The 24,666-nt window shown below is 39.5% G+C and overlaps 2 protein-coding genes and 1 long non-coding RNA gene across 6 annotated transcripts; 2 read left to right on the forward strand and 1 right to left on the reverse strand.

The window, feature by feature from the left end:
* Positions 1 to 4,896: 4,896 nt before the first annotated feature.
* LOC110911504 (mitochondrial import inner membrane translocase subunit TIM50) lies at positions 4,897 to 11,307 on the reverse strand. 4 transcript variants are annotated; one of them, XM_022156133.2, is made up of 11 exons: positions 11,112 to 11,307; positions 9,827 to 10,154; positions 9,520 to 9,608; positions 9,037 to 9,073; positions 8,865 to 8,926; positions 8,631 to 8,744; positions 7,817 to 7,921; positions 7,639 to 7,737; positions 6,534 to 6,690; positions 6,342 to 6,444; positions 4,897 to 5,165 (listed from the first exon to the last, which is right to left on the reverse strand). In XM_022156133.2, the coding sequence occupies exons 2-11, from the start codon at positions 10,107 to 10,109 to the stop codon at positions 5,120 to 5,122; spliced, it is 1,095 nt and encodes a 364-aa protein (XP_022011825.1). In that variant the 5' UTR covers positions 10,110 to 10,154; positions 11,112 to 11,307; the 3' UTR covers positions 4,897 to 5,119. The 4 variants fall into 4 exon arrangements, with proteins under 4 accessions (XP_022011825.1, XP_022011822.1, XP_022011823.1 ...); XM_022156130.2 differs by having other exon boundaries at positions 11,039 to 11,306; XM_022156131.2 differs by having other exon boundaries at positions 11,055 to 11,293.
* A 2,523-nt stretch (positions 11,308 to 13,830) lies between these two features.
* On the forward strand, positions 13,831 to 15,942 carry LOC110911505 (24-methylenesterol C-methyltransferase 2). The gene is made up of 2 exons (XM_022156134.2): positions 13,831 to 14,348; positions 15,071 to 15,942. Exons 1-2 carry the CDS (start codon positions 13,875 to 13,877, stop codon positions 15,677 to 15,679), a joined length of 1,083 nt encoding a protein of 360 aa, XP_022011826.1. The 5' UTR covers positions 13,831 to 13,874; the 3' UTR covers positions 15,680 to 15,942.
* A 2,360-nt stretch (positions 15,943 to 18,302) lies between these two features.
* LOC110911507 lies at positions 18,303 to 22,908 on the forward strand. Its single transcript, XR_004881962.1, has 4 exons — positions 18,303 to 19,376; positions 19,458 to 20,390; positions 21,921 to 21,989; positions 22,599 to 22,908. It is a non-coding gene; the product is annotated as an uncharacterized LOC110911507 (long non-coding RNA).
* The last annotated feature ends 1,758 nt before the right edge of the window (positions 22,909 to 24,666 follow it).

Below are 24,666 nucleotides of genomic sequence, written 5' to 3' on the forward strand. Positions count from 1 at the left end.
GAATTGCATAAAATCAGGAAAGTCGTTACACACACGGTTGCGACTCGGTAATGCTCGTTGCGAGTCGGAACCCCACTCGAGACCAAACAGCACAAGCCGCAATCATGGTTGCGAGTCAGATTGCGACTCGTAACCAAACCAGGATGAACCGAGACCATCTATTGCGACTCGTATCCAGCCGTTACGACTCGTAACCCCGTTGCGACTCGAGACCTGACTCGAGACCACCTAGTCTCGAAGGATATGCATCTGTCGAGATCTCCCTTGTTGCGACTCGAGATCTCTAGCCTCGAGTCGAGACCATGCACGTGCACATGATTGGACTTACACACTGACACGAGCCCAAATGATTGGGCCGGATAATTGGACTTGTTTATATCTCTGCTAATTGGACTGCTTATCTGGTTGGGCTAATATTGTCATTGGGCCGGGTTATGGTTGGGCCGAACACTTGGATTGTTTATCGGATTGATGTTACGTGTACATGTTTACCATGATCCTTGCATGCTTGCAACGTGTTAGCTTATGTGATACATACGTGCAATACTTGAACCAAACCTGACTTATGTAATAACCCTGTTAGGACGTGGTTGACCACTGTTAGTTCAAGAACTCTCTTTTTTCTCTTTGTGTATCTGCCGAGCAACCCAAGGTGAGTTCACACAGCCAAGGCATGGGGTTCCCAGGGTGGGAATGGGATTGGATGATTTTACGTACATACTTAGTTAACGGAACATAATGATATGAGTCCTCAGGGTGAGGGTGGTAAAGGATGAGATACAGCTAGACTAGTATACCTACTTGAACTGATCTTCGCACACACGCCAGGGGTTGGCTGCGATATTATGACTGATCTTCGCACACATGCCTTGGAAAGGTCGCGAACTATATACTAAAACTTCGCACACATGCCAGGGTGGCCGCGATACAAATATACATAGTCTAGAATACTTGAGAACTTTCCCTAAACTTCGCATACATGCCGAAAGGGCCCGCGATACGAACCAATGCTATACATGAACAATGAACGAACTAGTACGATGCATGATTAGATAAACGAACGCAATGCTTGCTATACTACTCCATTACTGAACTTACTTACTGTGAACTCGCTCAACTAGTTTGTTGATTATTTGCTGCATGCCTTGCAGGACCTTAGGTACATTATGGAGCTTGCACAGGGAGGAGCAGGTCGTTGTGGGCAAAGGATCATGAATGATGTTTCAACACTTATGTTAAATCATACATACTATTGTTTGGGTTACTTAAATGCTTCCGCTATACTTAACTACTTTATACGTTCTATATGATTGGTGGTTAGGATCCTGGTCATGTCACGCCTCCAAGCGGTAATACTCCGCGTGTGGATTTTGGGGGTGTGACATTTGTGTTGGCCTTGAATGTACTTTAGAGCTTCGTGATCGGAATGTAAAATGAATTCTTTTGAAATTAGATAGTGTTGCCAATGCTCGAGTGCCCGAACAATGGCATAAAATTCCTTATCATACGTAGAGTATCGCCGTTTAGCATCGTTAAACTTTTCGCTGAAGTATGCTAACGGACGACCACGTTGGGTAAGAACAGCGCCGATGCCCACACCAGAAGCGTCACATTCGACTTCAAAAACCTCTTCAAAACACGGTAAAGCGAGGACCGGTGTCGAAGACAATTGGCGTTTCAACTCCTCGAAAGCAAATTGAGCCTGTTCATTCCACTCAAAGTACTTCTGCTTAGTTAACTCAGTCATTGGAGCCACTATGGTGCTGAAATGACGAACAAATCGACGATAAAACGAGGCCAATCCATGGAAGCTTCGAATCTGTTGTATCGAGGTAGGAGTAGGCCAATCTCGTATCGCTTGTACCTTTTTATCGTCTACTCGAATCCCATCTCCTGAAATTAAATACCCCAAAAAGGTGACCTGTGGAGAGAAAAATTCACATTTTTCTTGGTTACCAAACAATCGTTCTTGAGCCAAAACTTCAAACAATTGTTGTAGATGATCACGATGCTCCTGTTCATCCTTACTATACACCAAAATATCATCAAAATACACAACAATAAACCTCCCCAAGAACGGTTTAAGTACTTGATTCATCAGTCGCATAAACGTGCTAGGCGCGTTTGATAAACCAAAAGGCATAACGAGCCATTCGTACAAGCCGTCTTTCGTCTTGAATGCCGTTTTCCATTCATCACCTTCAAAGATCCGAATTTGATGGTACCCACTACGAAGATCAACTTTAGAAAAGACTTGAGAACCATACAACTCGTCAAGCATATCATCCAATCGCGGAATCGGAAATCGGTATTTAATGGTGATCTTATTAATAGCTCGGCTGTCACAACACATCCGCCACTCTCCATTTTTCTTTGGTACGAGTAGAGCTGGAACAGCGCATGGACTAAGGGACTCTCGAATCAGTCCTTTGGACAAAAGGGCATCTATTTGTATTCGGATTTCAGCGGTTTCTTGTGGGTTCGATCGATAGGCGGGTTTGTTGGGTAGTACTGAACCGGGAACGAGATCAATCTTGTGTTGGATTGATCGGAGCGGGGGTAAACCGGGTGGTATTTCAGCAGGAAATACATGGGAATAGGCTTGAAGTAAAGGTGAGAGTAACGGGTGGGGTTCACAGTAGGATTGTCTAGCTTCTTCATCAAGGCTGAATAAAATTAGCTCTCGACTTTTGGCAAATTCAAATTGATCAGCTTTCAATAGAGTGGTGAGTGGTAATTGTTTCTTGGGTGGGTTCAAAGGTGTCATAGGGGTAAGTGTTATTTTTCGTTGGTTGTGATTGAAAGAATAAGTGTTTAAATACCCATCGTGCATGACCCGTTTGTCAAATAACCAAGGCCGACCCAACAGCACATGACAAGCATCCATAGGAATTATATCGCACCAAATCGAATCTTCATACTTCCTGCCAATACTTATAGATAATAATATTCGACTTGAAACCTGAAGTCCTTTACCTGGATTAAGCCATTGAATGACATAAGGTTCCGGGTGGGGTTCGGGTGTCAACTTCAGTTTGGAAACCAAGGTTTGTGAGGCCACATTAGTACAGCTCCCGCCATCAATTATTAACGTACAAACCTTGTTGGCAATGGTGCATCGAGTGTGGAAAATGGCTTCCCGTTGTTGGTTTTCTTCGGATTGAATTGTACTACTCAAGGCACGTCGGACCACAAGTACCTCCCCTTCATCGGGTCCAAGAACATCTTCCTCTACAACATCAGATTGAGGAACCGTATCGGCGTGTTCGGAATGGTTTAGGGTATCATCAAATGCTTCAAAATCTGCCAGAGTCACCATCTTCTTGTTTGGACATTCAGAAGCGATGTGTCCAAGTCCCTGGCATCGAAAACATCTTCTGGGTAACTTAGATTGGGTAGTGGGGTTTTCAATAGGATATGTGGGTTTTTGTGGGGTGGTGGTTTTGAAGGTGGGTATAGGTTTGGGGTTTGGTCGGGTAACTGTGGTGGTCTTGTTTTTAATTTTGTGTTGTAAATCAATTTTATGGGCTAACATGGATAACTCTTCCAACGTGGCATATGGATAAAGCTCAACCACATTAGAAATATGAGTGTCCAGTCCTCCCAAATATCGAACTAAGGTTTGGGGTTCGTCTTCGGGTAAGTCACACTTCATAATGAGATACTCAAATTCTCGGGTGTATTCTTCAGCGGTTCGACCTGATTGTTTCAGATTGTGTAGTTGCGAAAAACTGGATTGGATATGGTACGAAGGTAAGAATTTTTCTTTCATCAACCGCTTCATCTTAGCCCAATCTTTCACCTTCCCTTTTCCTAAGCGTTCCCGTTTAGTACAAACATTCGCCCACCACGTAGACGCATACTTTCGCAACTTCAACGCTACCACCTTCACTTTGTTCGCCTCAGTGGTCTGACGGTAATCAAAAACTCGTTCAACAGTTCTAATCCATTCTACAAACTCATCGGGATCGAGTCTGCCATCGTACTCGGGAATATCAATCTTAATGTCATTAGAATAAAAAGAACCAGAACCTGTTTTTCCGCCGCTTCCCGATCCTCGAATCGAATGCACTTCGTCTTCACTTTCACTTTCCTCCCGATCTGATAAATTCTTACGATTCACAGAAAGCTCTTTGATTTGTTCTTGCATGAGTTTCATTTGCTGGGCCGTCTCCGCCTTTTCGGCTTCAAGGTTTTCGATTACTTTCTTCAATTCAGCAGTACTGCGGGTATCCATAATGGTCAATTGAACCTTAAGCTCTGATACCAAGATGATATACAGAGGCTAAAAATTCGAATTTGAACTCCAACGGTAATCAACGATCGAAACGAGATACAGATAATTCACCACTCGCTCTCTCGTCGGGCACTTCTAAACAGGATATAGGATACAGATCTCACCACCTACAACCTATTCAGACTCCAAAGAACACCTCCCTATTAGCCAAATAGGAATAGCAATGGAAATTTTAGAGTTTTCTCCAAGAGAAATTTTGTAATTGATAACTGAAAAACCAACTTTCATCCGTCTTGCAATACAAAAGGAAAAAACAAATAACTGAATAGCCACTACCTCTGAAATTAAGGAAACATTACTGAATTAAATAAAAGAAAATAAATCAGAAAATAAAATTGCAATAATGGGAAACGTGGCAGTGGCTGAAATTGCTGCATGGTAGTTAGGTGTTGACTTGGACCAATGTAACCCATGAAACTTGGGTCGAACTCTCCCCTGGATCGGATCCTTGCAACTGGGTTTTCACATCAACGACTACTTTATTTAAATTTGGAGACGTGGGCCTATCATAAGGGATGCAACTAATGTTAAAATGTGTGAAACACTGAAAGATATGGAGGGGTCTCCTATATTAAATTCATGGAAAGCAAAAATGCAAGTGAAGAACCAAAACTAGCAGTCATGTTCAAGTTTTTATTCTCAAAACTTTTCTCCACGTCGGAAAATGTCAAGACAAGAACCGAAATCACGGTAACTAAACTTTCTCCTCCGATTGATATAGTATATGGCCTAAACGGAACAACAATCTTTATAGTCCTAATCAATTTAGTCTCAATCTGCTAAAACAGATTTACTTATCGGCGTCTCATAGAACCCAGCAAATCAGCGCCGCCACAGACGTCCTTGTTGCTTCTGCTCCTGCATTTTCCTGAATCATCATAACATACATCTTTAGACAACACTGGTGGAACATCTCAAGAGGAAAGGTTGTACTAATTATTCACCATGAAAAAAATATTGTTTTACAGAGTAAAAATACCCTTAATTTATTAAAAAAAATACCCTTTTCAATAAATAAATATTTAACCAACGAGCTAAACAGTGATCTAGAACTAAAACTTCTAGGAAACAGAAAAACAACATTGATTTGGGAATAAAGCGATAACCTTTTCAGTTGTATGGGGGTTTTTAAAATGACTTATAGAAGTATCATAACTTTTTCCATTACTTGATATTTAGTAACCGCGGTTTGTGACCCCGAGTCCTCTCTGCAAAACTCGAGTTTGAAATTTTTACTTTTTCTATTTCTTTTTATTTTCAATGTTCCATTTAAGATATAGTTACTCTTTTCGCTCATATTTTGTAATATTTATTGAAAACGGAGTTGTATAAAAAATAAAGCATTTCTTGGTCTCGTAACATCAAAAACATACTTATGTTGGATACAACTTAGTATTTTTATATATCAAAATGTAGACAAAAAAAAACTGAACGAAATTGTATACTTAGATTTTGTATTAAATATTAAATACTACACATTATTTAAAGAACTTACTTATATCTTGAATAAAAATTTTAAAAAAGGGTTACAAACCCCAGTCACCACACTTTTAAAATGCGTAGATAAAGCATTACTTTTGAAAACTACCATACTCTTGAAACAAAATCCACATTGGATTATATTCAGGGTGCAAATGAGCCGAGCCAAGCCCAAGCTCGACTAGGTTCGAGCTCGAGCTCGTTTAACTTATGAAAGCTCTCGGCTCGATTTGAGCTTTGATTCTAAAGCTTGAGCTCGGCTCGTAGGTAGTTTTTCAAGCTCAAGCTTGGCTTGGGCTCGGCTCGTTTATTATTTACATGAATTTATGTTAGTTACAATTGTTATTTTATATATAATTTAGTTATGTTTTCATAATTTTATAAATAGTAGTTATTATTACTTATATATATTTAATATACTAATAAAAAAACTATATTAACAGCAGGCTCGTTTAGGCTCGTGAGCCAGCCCGAGCTTGATAAGGCTCGAGCTCGAGCTCATTTAAGCTCAGCTTGTTCAGCTCATTTGCACCCCTTATAAGGTAGTAAAAACAGTGAAACTTACTTCTGGTGTTCTTTAGAACGTTCAATGAACTCTTTGGCTATATCACGTCCTTGATATGAGGCTAGTACAGGTCGAATATCAGCAGGCCTATGACGTGCAACGTCTGCAATTAAAAGCAGCATCAAATTCAGCTAGCATAGAATATATAGATACAATGATACATCAACTTTTTATTAAAACTCAAGTGCTTACACTCAAGAAACGGAATTAGATCCAAAAGTGCTGTGTCATCAGCTTCACATTTCCATGGTTTTACTGGTACACAGTTCTCTGGCTGAAGGCAACTCTCAAGAGCATTACCACTCACATACAAAACTCTTCTGGGATCTCTGTTCAGCTTTGACAAATCCTACAAGAAACGACATTTGATGCAATGACACACTTCACGTGAATATAATTTCGTAACTGTATCTAATGATACTTTATGTGAATATAATGGGGTATTTGTTAAGCTTAAGGTGACACATTTGCCAAAAGTGTACTTCTAAAGCATGAAACCTCACTTATATCTGATATAGAAGAAAAATACATTTCTTTAAATACATTTGACACACTAAAGTATTTTAGGTCAACCAAACCCAACCCAATTCATTTCATCCCTTATTTGTCTATTTGAAAATTACTAGGGGCGCCAATTCTTGACCCGACCCGAAACAGACACGGAAAAGAACAGGTTTGGGTCGACTAACATGACCCGTTTGAAAAACAGGTCGGGTTTGGGTTGACCCGTATTAAAAACAGGCCGGTTTCGGGTTGGCCTGAATAAAAATGGGTTGACCCGTTAGTCCGTTACCCATTTAACTATTTAGAAAAGAAAAAAAAACTTTATAATTATATATTTGTTTTTGTTTTTTTCGTTTCTATGTTACAGTCATAATAATGTTTGTTTTGGCACATTATATTATTTAGTTGTCAAGCTCATATTATCGATAACCCGCTTAAAACCAAAACCAATAACTAGCTTATAAATCGTCAACATGTATGCCTCATTTAGAAAATACAGGTTAAACAGGTCATGTTTGGTTGACCCGAATTTATATATGTGTGGGTTAGGGTTGAAATCTTCAACACGCATAATAATATGGGCCGGGTTCGGGTTGCACATTTCAACCCGCCAACCCGTCACGATTGACACCCCTAAAAATTACCCATTCTGTGACTCGTTAACCACCTCACCCGACCCACTCATCTGCCACCTCTACTAGAAACAATAGTTTAGTTAAAAAAGGGGACATGCTCTAAAAGACAACTGCCATGCAGGATAATATCAAATAAAAGATTAAATGTAACGACATACTCTATAGTGCTTCCCATCTTGATATCTAGTTGCAGCCCTTGATAGCCGATACCTTATGCAGTGCTTTTCATCCAATCTATCAACAATAGGATCAACATACTGCACACAAACAAAAGCCAGAGATCGTCAACAATACAACCTCAAAGTAAGAGAGAAAGGGAAATGAAAGAATATATACCATAGCTTGCTGATCGGAATACACTACGATTTCGTAAAACTGAGCAAGGTGCTCCAAAAAGGCTTCAACTCCTGGCCTTTTGAATGTTCTCCAACCTCGATCACGCTTTAAGCATATACATGATAGAAATAAAAAAAACGTCAACTATAACCCCCTATGTTGAAGGTAGCACGGTTCGGTTCGGTTTTCTTGTAAAACTGAAACCATAACCAAAATGTTCGGTTTTTAAAAACCGTCCCGTTTCAGTTTTTTCAGTTTCATTTCTTTCATTTTAGCAACGGTTCGGTTCGGTTTTTGGAAGAAAGCGACGTAAGATTAATAAAAAAGTATGATCCAATATTTAATAATCTTTCTTAGATGTTTACATTTAAGTTATTATATTTAACCTTTTTAATTAATATAGCTCACATAAACATAACATTCTAATCTTTTTTTATGTTTCCCAAAAGTTTTTATAAAGACATTTTCTTTTATAATACTTTGAAAATCATTTAATTTTTATGTTAAATTTTGTTATTTCTTGTAGGCAATAGATAAATCATTTCAAAGATAAATAAACATGTTAATGTTTTTATTATAATTACTTAACATTCAAGAATAAAACTAATAATTCCTTAATCAATATAAAACAAACATTAAAAAAAATGATTTTTAGGTTATTCGGTTCGATTCGGTTTGTTTGTGCGGTTCGGTTTTTTCCAGTTCCGTTAAATCGTTTTTTTGGGTTTTGGTTCGGTTTTTTCGGTTTTCTGCTCACCCCTAGTTGAAGGATAAGAGTATAAATGCAAAAGTGATGATGAAATGTGTTATATACCTTCCAATCAGAATACAGTAAAGTTTCGTTAAGATCCAAAACCAGTGTGAACACGTGCTGTTCTTGTGGGTGCAAATCTGGAAGAAGCATCTCTGATGAGGGTTCAGTAAATCCCTATAAAGAACCAAGATTTGTAAGCAAAAAATTAAAAAATAAAATAACTAACAGTGACTTAATCTGATTGAAGACCGAGCTTAATGTGACGATAAATAAGTTGAAAGAATGTATACGCACTCGAACATGCTCTTCTGTAGTAGCGCGCAGATCCAAATAAAGCTCAACTAACTTGGCAGGTACTGTAACATAAGAGTAGTAAAACCACAAACACAATAAGTAGATAAATAATATATTTAAAAGAATAGTAAACATGTAGCAATAGCATCAGAAAAAAGCACCCGAAACGAACCTGTCATTGTAGCTGACTTTAGCATTGCTTGAAATTTCTGCATTTAAGAGAAGTACATATGTTAGAATTTGAGGCTTCACATTCCATGATCATAGGGGATATCTAAGATGATTGAACAATAAACAAAGATGTTATCCTCATATTAAACATGAATATGGTTAGAAAATGGTTTGATCAAGTGAAGATGATACAGATAGGTGTCGAAACAAGAAATTTGCTTTCTATCTCATTTCATGCATCAAAATTCCTATAATATCTAGATCATTACACAACTACCATCACCAAAACACTACTTTTACTTTGGTGTTACATTACTGCCAGGGTTTACTTATAATCAAATCACAATTCACATGAAATTTCACTATCTTCATCTATTGCAACAACTCAGTCTATCAATTCAAGTTCATCATCATATACTGCATATATCAGTCAAACCTTCATTCATACATTTAAAAATGAGGAATTCTACGAGGTAATACGCACATCAAAAGAAGACATATCATCGGTTACAGAAACTTTTGCTGATGCACGCAAAGCCTTTGTCTTCTCATCAACTTCTTCTAAAGTGTATGCTGCAAAACAACGAATGTGTACATTGTTAATACTGCACGAATAGGAAAAAGAAGACAAAACATACTACTTGCTGTTGATTTACTTGTATATTTTCTCTTTCTATTAAGAGTGAAGGAGCCTCTCAGAATAAGTTTTATGCAAATTACTAGTCACTTCAATTTTTGCAAGAAACAGTTGGCAACTTATGAAATTCCACGTGTAAAAGAAAAACACATACCGTAGGTCGCATAACCAGCAGTGGCAACACCTCCAGTAAGTGCAGCAATTAAAGTATACTTAAGGAAACTCCATGGTTGCCCACCTGCTTTGCCAGCAGCTGCACCTTCCGGCGGCGGTGGTGGAGGTGGTGGAGTTGAAGATGTAGTCTGGTTACCGAGAATAGAGGAAGAAATGATAGGTTCATTGGGACCATTTGCAGACACACTTGAATACAAGCGAGGATTCTTGTTGCTCTTCTGAACGATTGAAAAAATCCGTTTCGAGCGCGTAACTATCGACATTACTTTCTATATTGTAGTTTGGGATCTCCGAGTTAAAACTTTGTCCTGACCATTAATGAAACCATTAGTCGTTGACAATGAGATGGCATCAAACCATGCAAATAGCTAAAAATTTAAGAACACAAAACAGTTGGAATTGACATATGACACTTCAATTAACTGTAATGCTTCTTGGACTAACTGTTCTGTACAACTAAAACTAAAAACTCCATGAAAACTACGATCAAGTCAATAATCTAGTGAATCTCAAAGCTATATGCAAACGTCCTAAGATACATATTTGTAACGCTCAAACAAAATACATCATATCAATCAAGAACTTTCATTACAGTTCCCAAAACAACTTTGCAAAACCCTAACTCAACGTCAAATCACAATAGAAACACAGAGTCATTACACATACCAAAACGAATTGGTACACCAAAACAACAATGTGATGCGATGCTATCGCTATCACAATATGCATCAATCTATCATACAATACATGCTGCAGTACAACCCTTACAATTACATCTTTCACAGCTAGTTATTTCCTAAAACCCTAAGTCAATAATCTTGTGAATCTATAAGCAATCAACAAATATTTGTACGCATTGCTCTAACAAAATGTATCATATCACTAAACAACATTCACTACAGTTCACAAAACAACTTTGCATATATCTTCTCAAAACCCTAACACAATGTCAAATCTCAACAGAAACACAGAGTCTTCACAAAAACTCAAACGAATTCAAACAATAATGCGATGGTATCGCTACCGCAATATGCATCAATTTATCATACAATTACAATTGCATCTTTCACAAATAGTTATTTCCTAAAACCCTAGGACAAAGTTAAACCTCAAATGAAATCAAATAACTTAAGAAATCAAACTCGAAACATGTAAACGAAATCGAAACTGAAATCTATGAATGAAATCATACATTGATTTGAACTTACGAACAAAATTAAACCTCGATTGAAGCCGTAAAACGAGAGTTGTGAGCGAAATAAGACCTGATTTGAACTTCGAAACCCTAATTCACTGTGTTTGTGTGTCTGTTTAGCTGGTTTGAAGGTGGTGACTGGTGATGTGTATTGTGAATCACAATATACAGAACAGTTCAAACCAACAAAAACCTCAAATGTTAAAAAAACACAAAGAAATAAGGGTTGAAGGTGAAGCTGTGTTATGGTATTGAAAGAAATGGGAGGGCTTTGATGTATTGATCAAAGTGTGGGGGTGAAAGTGAAAATATAAAATCGGTTGAAAAGTTGGTTGCTTAATTAGCTTAAGGTAACCCTTGAATGACAACGGTGAGTAATGGAAGGAGCTAAATTATTGATATAGATTTCTTCTCTGAACTTGTTACTTCTGGATATTAGTTTTAAATAACTTCAAATTTTATCATTTTGGTTGATAACACTTCCAACTTACAAATTATACCAAGCTACTCTTAACTTTCAACTTATTTTCATTTGACACTCTCAAACTAACTGAACTCTAACCCAGTTAGCTGACATTAGATTCCATGTCACTAAACAAGTACCACATTAGATGCCACATCAGCAAAAAAAAAAACTAAGTTAGGGTTCGGTTAGTTTGGAGTGCCAGAAAAAAATAAGTTGAAAGTTGGAAGTGACGTGGTACAATTCGTAAGTTGCGAGTGTTATCCACCAAATGGTAAGAGTTTGGGTTATTTAAATCCAATATCCTTGTTTTATATATTGGTTGAACTTGTCGATGAATAACTGATGGTAAAAAGATGAGCGTAGTTTCAGAAGTTGTAAGATGATGAATAAAATCATGCAATGCAACTTAACAACCAAATTATAATAAGCATTATTGATAATTAGAGGGGGCAATCTTGACCCAAAGTCTTCCAAGTGGGTCAATTTGGGTTGCTTTTAAAATTATATGGGTTGGTTTGGGTAAGATATTTTAACTAAATGGGTCACAATGGGTCACTTGAAATTCCATCTTGTTATTTTCGGGTCAAAGCGGGTCGACAACATTAAAGAAATGGGTCGATGCGGGTTAATGTCTTAAAGAAACGGGGCAGGTTTCGGATCGGAATGGGTTCTGTTCAAATTGAGTTTCGGGCCGAGAAGGTTTTCGGCACGACGCAGGTTTTGGATCATAAGGTCGGTTCGGGTCGGGTTTCGGGCTGACACGGGTTTCTGCATGGGACGGGTTTCAGATCGCAACGAGTTTTGGGCTGACACGAGTTTTCGCACGAGACGAGTTTCGGGTCGGAACGAGTTTCGTACCGTTTCGACGCCAATCGTTTCGACCCGTTCCGTTTCGACCAGTACTGTTTCGACCCGTACCGTTTCGACCAGTAACGTTTCGACGGGAACCTTTCGGAACCGTTTCGAACCCAAAGTTATTGCTAAACAGGCCTAACGGTTACTAACGGAGATCTGAGCCCAAGATGGAAAAGAAACGGAGGTGGAGTGTTTGTTGTCTTCGTCTTGTTGCTTACGAGATTCAACTGAAAGTCTATGAGTGGCTCGTGCACCTTTTTAAACCAGGATACTGATACTAGTTTTAGTTTTCTAGTTATAAAGGCAAAAACAATCAGATATTGAAGAAGCAAGTTATAAGTTGCTGTACAAAAATGAGTGAATTGCAAGTTTTGTCCTTTATGTTTGAAAATCAAGCACGTTTTACCCTTTGGGGCAAAACGTGCTTGATTTTTAAGGACAAAACGTGCTTGATTTTTTAAACATAAAGGACAAAACGTGCTTGATTTTTAAACATAAATGACAAAACGTGCTTGATTTTTAAGGCCCAAAGGGTAAAACGTGCTTGATTTTTAAACATAAAGGACAAAACTCGTCAAATTTAAACATAAATGACAAAACTTGCAAAATGGCTTAAAGATAAAGGACAAAACTTGCAATTCACTCAAGCAAAGTAATATACCAATTCCTAACTAATAAATCCTTTAACTGATTATCTAAATCTAATTCTCGAAGTCGCAATAATCACGTTTCAAACCCTGCAACTACAACAAGCAATGGCTTCTGCTCGCTCATAGACTTCACATGACATCGTTTTCAACTCTCTGCAACTTTCTATTCGCTGCAATTTCATTCTAATTTCACCGTATACACGATGATGTCTCCAAATCACACTCCGGAGGATCGAACCTCTTCTCATACCGCTAAACATTTAAAAAAAAACATTTTTTAACCAACCCGACCCGACCCGAAACCCGTTCTGACTCGAACCCGTTTCGACCCAAACCTGTTCCAATCCGAACCCGTTTTGACCCGAACCCGTTTCAACCCGAACCCATTTTAACCCATAACCCGACCCGACCCGACCCGTTTGCCAGGTCTACTTTTTACCCTTAGACTACGGGGTATGGGGCAGGGGTTTGGGCGTGGGTGGGCTGAAAACGCCCAAGCCACCACCCCGGGTGGGCATGGGTTTGGGCGTGGCCCCTTTTTTCGTGGGTTTGAAGCCGGGCGTGGGGCGGTCTGGCCAAGCTGACATGGCGGGCTCTAATTGGACAAACCAAAGAAGCCGTTGGGCTAGCCGTTGATTTAACTATCAATGGCTTAGATCTAGCAAAGCCCACCAAACCCCCGCCCCCAACCCCCGCCCCACCATACCCTGTTTAATTGTGGGTCGCCCCATATCTGCCACCCCAAGCCACGTGTCAATAAATGCCCCAACCTAAGCCCAACCCCCGCCCCACCATACCCCGCAATCTTAAATAAATAAATAACCCACACACACTCCATCACACCCCAAACACCCCACTCCAAATGGATCCACTCCCCATCATCTTCACCGTCGTCCTCCTCGCCGGCGGCCTCTACTGGTTCGTCTTCCTCCTTGGCTCCGCCGAACAAAAGGGCAAACACGCCGTCCACCTCACCGGCGGCTCAATCCACCATTCCAACGTCAAAGAAACCTACAACCAGTACTGGTTCTTCTTCCGCCGCCCCAAACACATCGAAGAATCCGAAAACGTTCCCGCGTTTGTCGACACGTTCTACAACCTTGTCACCGACATTTATGAATGGGGATGGGGACAATCGTTTCACTTTTCTCCGGCGATTAAAGGTAAATCGAACCTTGAATCGACCAAAATTCATGAACAGATGGCTGTAGATCTGATTGGAGTGAAGGCTGGACAGAAGATTCTTGACGCTGGTTGCGGTGTTGGTGGTCCGATGCGTGCGATTGTGTCACATTCAGGGTGTAATGTCACCGGAATTACCATTAATGAGTATCAGGTTATTTTTTTATTTTTTTTTTAACATCGAATGTTTGGCTAAATTACACATAAATTACCCATGAAAACATAAAATTCACGGGTTTGAGTTTAGTATAAATGGGTATCAGTTTTGGGTCTGACCCGTGAACCCGTTAAACGGGTCTACCCATAAATTACACCTGAAGATAATTTATGACACGTCATGAAAATCAATTCGCGGGTTTGAGTTTAGTATATTTTAAGGTCGAACCCATCAACCCGTTTAGCTAAACGGGTCGTGTTCGGGTCAATGCAACAGATTCGCGGGCTTACACGTTTTACCCATTTAAATTTTTTTTTTTAATTCTTAAAATCTGTTTTATGTCATAAATTATATTGTGGGGTATTTATGACAAAATCTAAAACTTTAATAGAAAACTGACATAAGGTTTTATAATTTAATTGTGATTGTTCTATACACATTTGCCTTGTGAAAATTTTAAATTTAGAGTATTAATATGAAAAAAGTATAAAGATTGAATGAATTCAGGTTAAATTGGTTGTGTTCGGGTCAACCCACAAATATTTGTGTTGTGTTCGGGTTCATATATTTTTGGGTTCAGGCCGTGCTCATGGTTTTGGGTTCAGGCCGTGTTCGGGTCTGTGTCAAGTTTCGTGTTCGGCTCGGGTTGGACCCGCCAACCCACGAACATGACCAGTCTATCCTCCTAATTACACTAAACTAATCCTGAATTACATCAGGTTAATAGAGCAAAAGCTCATAACAAAAAAGCCGGATTGAGTCACCTATGCGACGTTGTTTGCGGAAACTTTTTAAACATGCCGTTTGAGGACGAAACTTTCAACGGCGCGTACTCAATCGAGGCGACATGTCACGCGCCGAAGCTAGAAGATGTGTACAGTGAAATATTCAGGGTATTGAAGCCTGGAGCAATGTACGTTTCATACGAATGGGTTACAACTGAGTTATTCAATGGTGAGGATCCGGAACACGTGGAGGTCATCCAGGGAATCGAGAGAGGTGATGCATTGCCGGGTTTGAGAAACTATTCAGATATTGCTGACGTGGCAAAGAAGGTCGGGTTTGAGGTGGTTAAAGAGAAGGATTTGGCGAAGCCGCCAGCGGGCCCGTGGTGGTCAAGGTTGAAAATGGGGCGGATCGCGTATTGGAGGAACCATGTTGTGGTTACGGTACTTGAGGCGATTGGTGTTGCGCCGAAAGGAACTGTTGATGTGCATGAGATGTTGTTTAAGACTGCGGATTATCTTACTAGAGGTGGGGAGAGTGGGATTTTTACTCCGATGCATATGATTCTTTGTAGGAAGCCAGAGAAGGTGCAGGAGAGTTGAGCGGCTTCGTTTTGAGGTTTATTCATGGTATTTATTGTTGGTTTTGGTTACTTTTTTTAGGTTTGGTATTGGTATGGTTTATATAGTTTGTTAGAGTTATGATTTGCTGTGTTTAATTTGGTTACTTATTTTGTTAAGGTTGAAAGGACTTCATTTCACAAAACTTGCCTTATTTACCTTACAGAATTAGGTACTGTTAAAGTTAGAGCTTTTGTGGCATTAATCTTTTGAGTTAGAAATGATAACTTGTAGTTGAATGATTATTTTTCATGAAGTTATCCTCTTATAATTGTAGTCCTTCCACATTAGATATTGTAGAAGTTTGCATTGATTTGGCTCAATATCAAAGTTATGCAATCATGAAGTTCATGATGTTTTTCTAAATTATTTTGGAACATTAGGCATATGAAAGATTCCTTCTTTTGAGTTTGAACCGAAAGATTCACTCTTTTGAGTTTGAACCGAAAGATTCAATCTTCTGAGCTTTTACAGAAAGATTCAACTTTTTTCGTTTAAATTTTAGACCGAAAGATTCTGTCTTTTGAGTTTGAACCTAAATATTCTGTTTTCTGAATTTGAACCGAAAGATTCAACTATTTTAGTTTGAACCGAAAGATTCAGTCTTTTTAGTCTGTCTTTTTAGTCTGAACCAAAGATTCAGTTCTTTGAGTCTGAATCTAAAGATATCGTCTTTTGTGTTTGAACCGAAAGATTTTGTCTTTTGAGTTCGAACCGAAAGATTTTGTCTTGTGAGTTTGAACCGAAAGATTCTCTCTTTTGACGGAAGATTTTGTCTTGTGAGTTTGAACCGAAAGATTCTCTCTTTTGAGTTTAGACCGAAAGATTCAGTCTTCTGAGTTTAAACCGAAAGATTCAGTCTTTTGAGTCAGTCTTTTGAGTCTGAACTGAAAGATTCAGTCTTCTGAGTTTAAACCGAAAGATTCTCTCTTTTGAGTTTGGACCGAAAGATTCAGTCTTCTGAGTTTAAACCGAAAGATTCAGTCTTTTGAGTCTGAACTGAAAGATTCAGTCTTCTGAGTTTAAACCGAAAGATTCAGCCTTTTGAGTCTGAACCGAAAGATTCAGTCTTCTGAGTTTAAACCGAAAGATTCAGTCTTTTGAGTCTGAACCGAAAGTATCTGTCTTCTGAGTTTGAACAGAAAGATTCAACTTCTTTTGTTTGAACCCAAAGGTTCAGTCTTTTGAGTTTGAACCCAAAGATTCAATCTTTTGTGTCTGAATCTGAACCAAAAAAGTCCAGTCTTTTGAATTTAGACCGAAAGATATAAGCAGCCCAGGACCTGTTTGGCCATTGGCCCCGCTAAGAGCATTCAAACTAACTTAAGTAATAATCTAGTTGTTGAAACAATGGTTAACACAAGGATAACCAAGAGGGTCGTTTCACTTATGGGGTTCAACCTCTTCTCTTACTCGTATCGGTGGCCTGAAATCTGCAAAACAGTAAACATCGTTAGACTCGTTAAGAGGGGGGAAGGGGGTTTTCCCTCTTAACCAGGCTCCGGCGTGAGAATAAGTACTGCTCTGAGAGGAATCAAACAGTGTGTGTATAGAGTGAGTAAAGAGAGCCCAGATCCCGAACCTGAATGATGAAGGGTCCTATTTATAGCCGGAGGGTGAAGAAGGAGGAAGCAGCTGTGCCGGCTGTAGGTGCGCGCCAGCTGTCCGACCAAGGGGAATATCCTCTTGGTCTGTTCTGTCGCGAAGGGTGTAGTGGTACACGTGGCGTCCTTGCATTCGCCTGCGCTGGGTACCTCGTACTGGTCATGTCAGCCCTGCTCCCTGGATTGTCGCAGGCCTATGTGGCCTTCTGTCAATGGTGACACGTGTTGTCCTTTATGTTGGGCAAAGCATCTTTGATGCCAGCTGTGAACCGCCTAGATGTCTTCTGGAAGCTTCTAGAATGTTCTGGTGACATGGATGCCTTGTGTGTACAAAAGTGGTGTGGTCCCTGCCATGTAGGCAGGGAATTGGGACCATACCTCTTCAAGTCCCCCCAGTCCAGTGTGCCTTCTAGTTGAGTTAATCGTCTAGGAGGGATTCTGGACTTATAAGAGTTATGATCTCCATGCGTCGCGTTGCAGTTGGTTCATATAAAGTGAGCCAAATGGGGGCGTGCCGCATGGTTTTTACCTTTTGAAAAAGTGAGCCAAATGGACGCATGCTGCATGGGTTTTGGCCTCTCGAAAAAGTGAGCCAAATGGACGCATGCTGCATGGGTTTTGACTTCTTGAAAAAGTGAGCCAAATGGACGCATGCCGCATGGGTTTTGGCTTCTTGAAAAAGTGAGCCAAATGGACGCATGTTGCATGGGTTTTGGCTTCTTGAAAAAGTGAGCCAAATGGACGCATGCCGCATGGGTTTTGGCTTCTTGAAAAAGTGAGCCAAATGGACGCATGCTGCATGGGTTTTGGCTTCTTGAAAAAGTGAGCCAAATGGACGCATGCCGCATGGGTTTTGGCTTCTTGAAAAAGTGAGCCAAATGGACGCATGTCGCATGGGTTTTGGCTTCTTGAAAAAGTGAGCCAAATGGACGCATGCTGCATGGGTTTTGGCCCTTTTGTGTTTCCTTCTGTTAGAAGTTTGGTGGTTATGGGGAAGTGTTTTGGTGTGACCGTCTGACGTCCCTGTCTTTTCGGAGGTGAACAGTTGCTTTTGCAGTGACTTTCTGTCACATCAGCAGACCCTGTCGCCCATGCTTCTCGAAAAACGAGCCGACGTCTTCTCTCTCCTTTGACGTGTCAGTCATCTATTGGGTGCTTTTCCTGTTTCCTGACGGTCCACTATCCATCGCATTAAATGCGATGGGTATAAATAGGGGGCGGTTATCCCTTTCTTCCTTCATTCTTGAATTCTAAGTGTGATTTTCTCTCTATCCTTCTCTTGTGTTTTCCCATCGTTCATATTTTCTTGAGTTCAAATCATCTTCTTCTTGACCTTTATCATGGCTGAGAAGAATCCAACTCAGAAGAAAAGGAAGCATAGAGGTAGGGCTCCTCCTGGTCCAGACCAAGCCGTTATTAACTGGAAGGAGGAGGAATTTCAGATGCTTGTGAGGGGGATGAACTTCCGTTCCGAGTGGGGGGCTCAGTACCCTCCTTCTGGATCTACTGCATTGGATGCCCCTCCGGGTTTTATCACGTTATATGTTGCTTATTTCCGGGAAGGCAATTTTAGGTTGCCGATTACGAAGTTCACTGCTGCTGTGTTGAGGGGTTATGGGCTCCATATTTCTCAAATAAATGCGATTGGGCTTCCTCGGATTACCCATTTCGAATTCGTCTGTAGGTCTTACCGTGTTGATCCTACTTTTTGAGATGTTTAACGTTTTCTACAGCGTTACGTATACCAGCGGCTTTTACTCTTTTCAAGCTAGGTCAAGGGTTGCTCCGGTGTGTTCTGTGCCGTTAAAAGGGCATCCATGACTGGAAGCAAAAGTTTTTTTATATCCGTCGTGGTGTGATTCCAACAGACATGTTATATCGGCAAGTGAGTCAAGGGATCTCTAAGGTGGATGTTCTTCCAAACTATGGTGCTCAAGACTGGTATAAGAGGATAACTGCGAAGCCGACTGCGATTTCTCAACTGGATGAGATGGCTTTAGTTGGTGCGGGGATGAGTTTGCTGTGGGTGCCCAAACATCCGCTGGGTCAACCTGCGTATAGCCATAAGGGCAAATGTATGGTTCTTTCCTGTCTTACCACTTGATTATTTCCCTTTATGTTTACTATGTGTCCTTACTTTTGTTGCCATTTTGCAGTTGGTTACAGTTTGTTGAATGCCTTGGACCCTAAATCAGCGGGTGCCATGGTTGAAGCTATCCAGGCTGATGGGCATCCGACGTGGTTGGAGCAGATACGGGGTCGGTTTTTGCATCCTACCGACGAAAGCCTGAGCAGATATGCTGATGAAGTTCTAGGTGAAGATGTTTGGGATGACTTTGTCGATTCGGGTCGAGAGGAAGTTATCGTCCTTTCTAGTGGGAGTTCTGACCCGAATGTTGGAGATCTAACCTCTCATTACGCGCGTGCAGGTACCGCGCCTGGTGGTGTTGCTGACCCCGTGCATGAAATTGTTGACGTAACAAACTTTGCAACCAATTTCCCATGAAAATGCGTATTAAGCATGATTGGTACGATAAGGTAGCAAAGTGGTTGCAAATTTTACCCCGTTTATTTTCGGTGACAAATTCGTAAGAAACATAATGAAATAATAATAAAAAATAGTAATGTATAAAATGACGGGCAAACACAATGAATTGTTACCACTTAGCGGTAGCAAGATGAAAATATAATTTGGTGGGCGAATTTTATGTAGCCCGCCCCTCTCTAAAATTAGGGTTTTGATCATTTTAACCCTTGTCTCTAAAATTACACCCCCCATGTCGAAGAACCACTCTGATAAAAATCTCTGACCATATCGAGACTCTTCAAATTTGTACCAGTTCGCTCGCCGTGATATAGATCTTGATCGTACTGGTATGCTCTTACAGTTATGTAAGCCAATCTTATATATGTGTTTAAGTTTGATTTTGTTCTGGAATTCTCTCAATTATTGTATGATTTGATACATGATTGTTGGTATTTTACTTCTATGATACTTACAACTCCCGTTATCTTACCTTCCGCCGCCGCCGCTAAGGCCGCCGGGATCACCTTCTAAACAGTGCCACACTTTCCTTTTTTCCTCACAGGTACACACACAACAACTTCGATTGATGTTCAATTGATGTGTTTATCTTTCTGTTTGAGATTATATGTTCAATTTCGTAATTTGTTATATCATAACAATGCCCCTAACCCTAATTTATTATTGGGTGTCTTCCCTTAAAAATGTATCATTTTGGTGGTGCGTTGATGCTGCACAGTCTGTTTGCAAGTTTGTTATATTAACCTTTGTTCTTTGGTGGTGACTATTTATTTGATTTAAGGAATCTACAAATTCTGCTATTCAGGCACTGTGCTTAGGTTTTGTTTTTGATGCAGTTATATATAAATTTTTGTTTAATTAACCGTAATGTATTAATGATTGAATTATGTACCTTTGTTTTAAATTTTAATAGTGATAAATTAGGACAAAAATTGTTACATTAGTAGAAAAATGAAAGTTCATGGTTTGTCAATTTTTATTTTGTAAATCTGTATGCATATCCCTCTTTTAGGTTATTTAAGTTTACATCGTAATTGTACTTCTTGTTGTTTAATCCCTAGAATTGGTATCAATGTTTGAACCCCGAGTGCACATCTTTACCAATTACCATTAGAAGTCCAAATGCATGCGACTTTTTTTAGAGTAGGTGGAACACGGTACATAAAACTAATAATTAGTTCAAGAAAATTTTTAATTGCGAATTGTTAAGTTTAATTCGGTTGTTTGAGCTTCTGGTTAATAGGGAGGTCATGCGACATTTATTGATTTTAATCTTGTAGCAATGTCATTTGTGTTATTTTATGCAAAGTAAAATACATATAAAAAGAACTTGGCACATGCTATATATACATTTTAGAAATATGATCGCAAAACAAACATCGAGATCGAGGGGAGAGTAGAAGGAAGCAAGTCAATAAAGTAATTTTTTTACATTGGATCCCATTAATCTTTTAGGAGAGATTAGAAGGAAGCAAGTCAATAAAGTATATTTTTTTCTTTATCATCTTGTAGTTGATCAAATGGTAAACTAGCTATCTTTTACGAGTAACGGGTCAAAACATGTAGTTTAAAATATTAATTTGGTTTGTTACAAAATAGATCAGAGCAAAAGGATTCATTTGAAACATGTCTTTTAGAAAAATGAGGAATTAAAACTGACTTTCATTAATGTTTTTTGAGTCATGTAGTTTAGCAAAAGGATTCATTTGAAACATGACTTTCATTTGAAACATGTAGTTTAAAATATTAATTTGGTTTGTTACAAAATAGATCAGAGCAAAAGATGGATAAGTAAGCTGACTTTCATTAATGTTTTTTGAGTCATCTTTGATATGATATTAAAACTGTTAAACTGAAACATCAATATTTTTCGTAATTCCAATCCACGTACAAGATAATCAAGGAAGTTGGTAATGGAACCTTTGGGGTTGTCTATCGGGCTATAAGTTAACATAATGGTGAAGTGGTAGGTTTTTTCTGATTAGCAGAGCATTTTGGAACTAAAATTTTGCGTTTATGAACTTATCAAGTTTAAGTGATTGTGTTTCTTAAAGTTGATGTGTTGTGGTTACAGGTTGCCATTAAGAAAATGAAGAGAAAATATTATTCGTGGGAAGAATGCATAAATTTGAGAGAAGTCAAGGTACTATCACTTCTATCATTATTGGAAGTGGTTAAAGGGGCTGTGTTACTAATATGAGTCGTGTTGGGTTGACCCACACACTATTTTGGTTCATTTTTTATGGTAAAAGTTTTTAAACCATATATGAAAACAAAAAATCTACGTGGTTCCAAAAATAATATTATTGCTGAACTAAGCAGTTAATGTGGTAAAAAAAAACTGGATATCGGTAAAGGACTGATATTTCAAGCCGGGGGTCTCACTGGAAGTAGCCTCTCTATTCCTACGGAATAGAGCTAAGGCTGTCTACATCTTATCCTCCTCAGACCCTACCTTAGCTTTGCTATTGGTGGAATTTACTGAGTATGATGTTGATGATGATCAATCCTATACAAAACTATTAATAAATATATTACTTGTATTATAAATGGTTCTTTAATTTGGTTCTTGAAGATTAGGTTAATAATGGATTGCTGCTGGTATGGTAAGTTGATTGCTGATGCTGCCAATTTTTAATGTAGCACTTGAATTGTTACTCACAACTGGATTTTATTCATCTACAACCAACTTGACCCGTTATCAGTTTTCTTTAATTCTGACTGCTTAATGCTATTCATTGTTGTTTTGTAGATTGAAACGTTGAACTTGGTTATCAAGGAGCTCGCTAAGGAAAATAATGAAGAAAAAGAAATGTAAAATGAAATTGTTGGCTGAAAAAGATAAAGTGGATGAAGATGCTAGAGTTACGATTCGAAGATAGGCTATAAACACTTGGTTTTGAAGGTTTCGATGTTTATTATATAACGATAGTTTCGGTTACTTGATATTTTAGTTTGTATTTTTGTTAGAATGTTTTATGACTTTGAAATAGGAAATACTGAAATAGAGATGTTTTGTATAATTTTATGATTTTGTAATTTTATGGAATGTTTTATATAAATTTGTAACTTTATTGAATTGTAGTTTTCATGAAAAGCATGGAAACTGTAAAATATGAAAACAGGGACACCAATATGGTGGTAATTATTTAATTCAAATAGAAAAATGATATCAAAATGGTAATGAAAGTGGTGGCTAAATTGTGGCAATATTGGTACCAAAATGGTGGCAAAAGGGTGATAAAAAGATGTAAGTTTTCAATAAAAGCGGTGGTTAAAGTGGGCTAAATGGTAACAAAATGGTGGCAAAAAACCGTCACAACTCGGTAGCAAAATAGGGGCGGTCGCAACAAGGTTGTGGTGGCAGAAATTTGGTAGCAAAATATGGAAATGGTCGCTATTTGGTGACATTAGGGCAATTGACACGGGTGTTTTTGCCACCGCATTTTCGGTTGCAAAACGGTGGCAACAAGGCAATTGCTACCGTTTTGTGACCGAATATGTTGTGACAAAAACCCTATTTTCTAATAGTGTGGGGATGATGATGATGCGGAGGCATCTGTTGATCCGTCTGCCCAGTTGGAGACGAGAAAGAAGGCACGGACCGATAAATCTGGAAGGAGAGAGGAGAAGCCTGAGAGTAAAGGTGATGGTTCTTCTCGTAAGCGACCCTCTCCTCGTCCTTGTCTAGGTTATGTGGTAGTTTCTGATACGTTGTCTGGCTTAGGGGTTGGTGAAAAGAGTCAACAGTCGGATCCTGATGACGGTGCTACCTTATCTGAGCACATGAAGAAAAAAGCTCTCGATGATCACAAACGTCGCCTTGATGAGCAGGCTGCTGCTGTTTTTGCTGCCAAGAAGGCAAAGCTTCAGAAAGAGGCCCCCCCAGCGCCCTCGGAGTCTGAGATTGATTTGGGCGTGTTTAGTGGAGGTCGTGGGAATTTGTTGGAGGAGATATATGCTGCCTCTGCTCCTCTTCCTGGTAATTTTCTTTCATTGTACGTTTGTCGTATCTTTCCTTGGATTGTTCTTTAATTGTTGTCTTATGGCAGTATTCAAGACTAGCAAGAAGCCTCGGGCGACGGATATTTCTCGGATTACTCCACCTACTTCTCCTCCGTCGAGGACTGTTGGTCTGACCCCTCCGCGTGATGGTGCTGATGCAAACGTGGGTGGTGGTGAAGGGTTTGTTGAAGGTACGTTTGAAGGAGGCGATGCGACTGGGGGTTATGTTGGAGGAGATGTTGGAGGTGATAAGGGTAAAGGTGTTGAGGTGCAGATGGAGTCTAGTGAGACTACTCCGCAACAAACCATCTACACTAAACGCCCTCCCGGTGAAGGTGGAGCCACTTCTGGCTTTGTGCGAAGCCCGCACTTTGAACATAATCCTGATGATTCCTGGGGTAACCCAGCTTGTGATGATTTGCCTCACGTCCCCCGCTGGAGCCTTACTCAGGGCTCTCGAATGACTGATTTAAAGAATTGTCATGAGTTTTTCTATTTGTCACTTCCGCCTGCGGAGAGGATGTTCCAGAAGAATCGCAACCGCTTTGCCCTTATAGATGACCATGTTAGTGCTGGGGTTCACTTCTTTGCCACATCGCAAGAGATTTTTCGCGAATGGAGGTCGATGGGGGAAGAAACTCTTGAGTTTGAGGAGGCGAAGAAGTCGTTTTCCGAAGAAAAAGAGAAGTTTAATGCGGAGAGAAAAGGCTTGCAATGGCGGGTTGCTGAGGCTGAGCGGAAGCTTGAAGAGCAGAAGCAGTTGAACGAGCAAAAACAGAAGGATTGGGATTCTGCATGTGCTCGTACGAACTTGG

The sequence above is a fragment of the Helianthus annuus genome, chromosome 15 (genome assembly GCF_002127325.2).
Source record: "Helianthus annuus cultivar XRQ/B chromosome 15, HanXRQr2.0-SUNRISE, whole genome shotgun sequence".
Taxonomy (NCBI): Eukaryota; Viridiplantae; Streptophyta; class Magnoliopsida; order Asterales; family Asteraceae; genus Helianthus; species Helianthus annuus.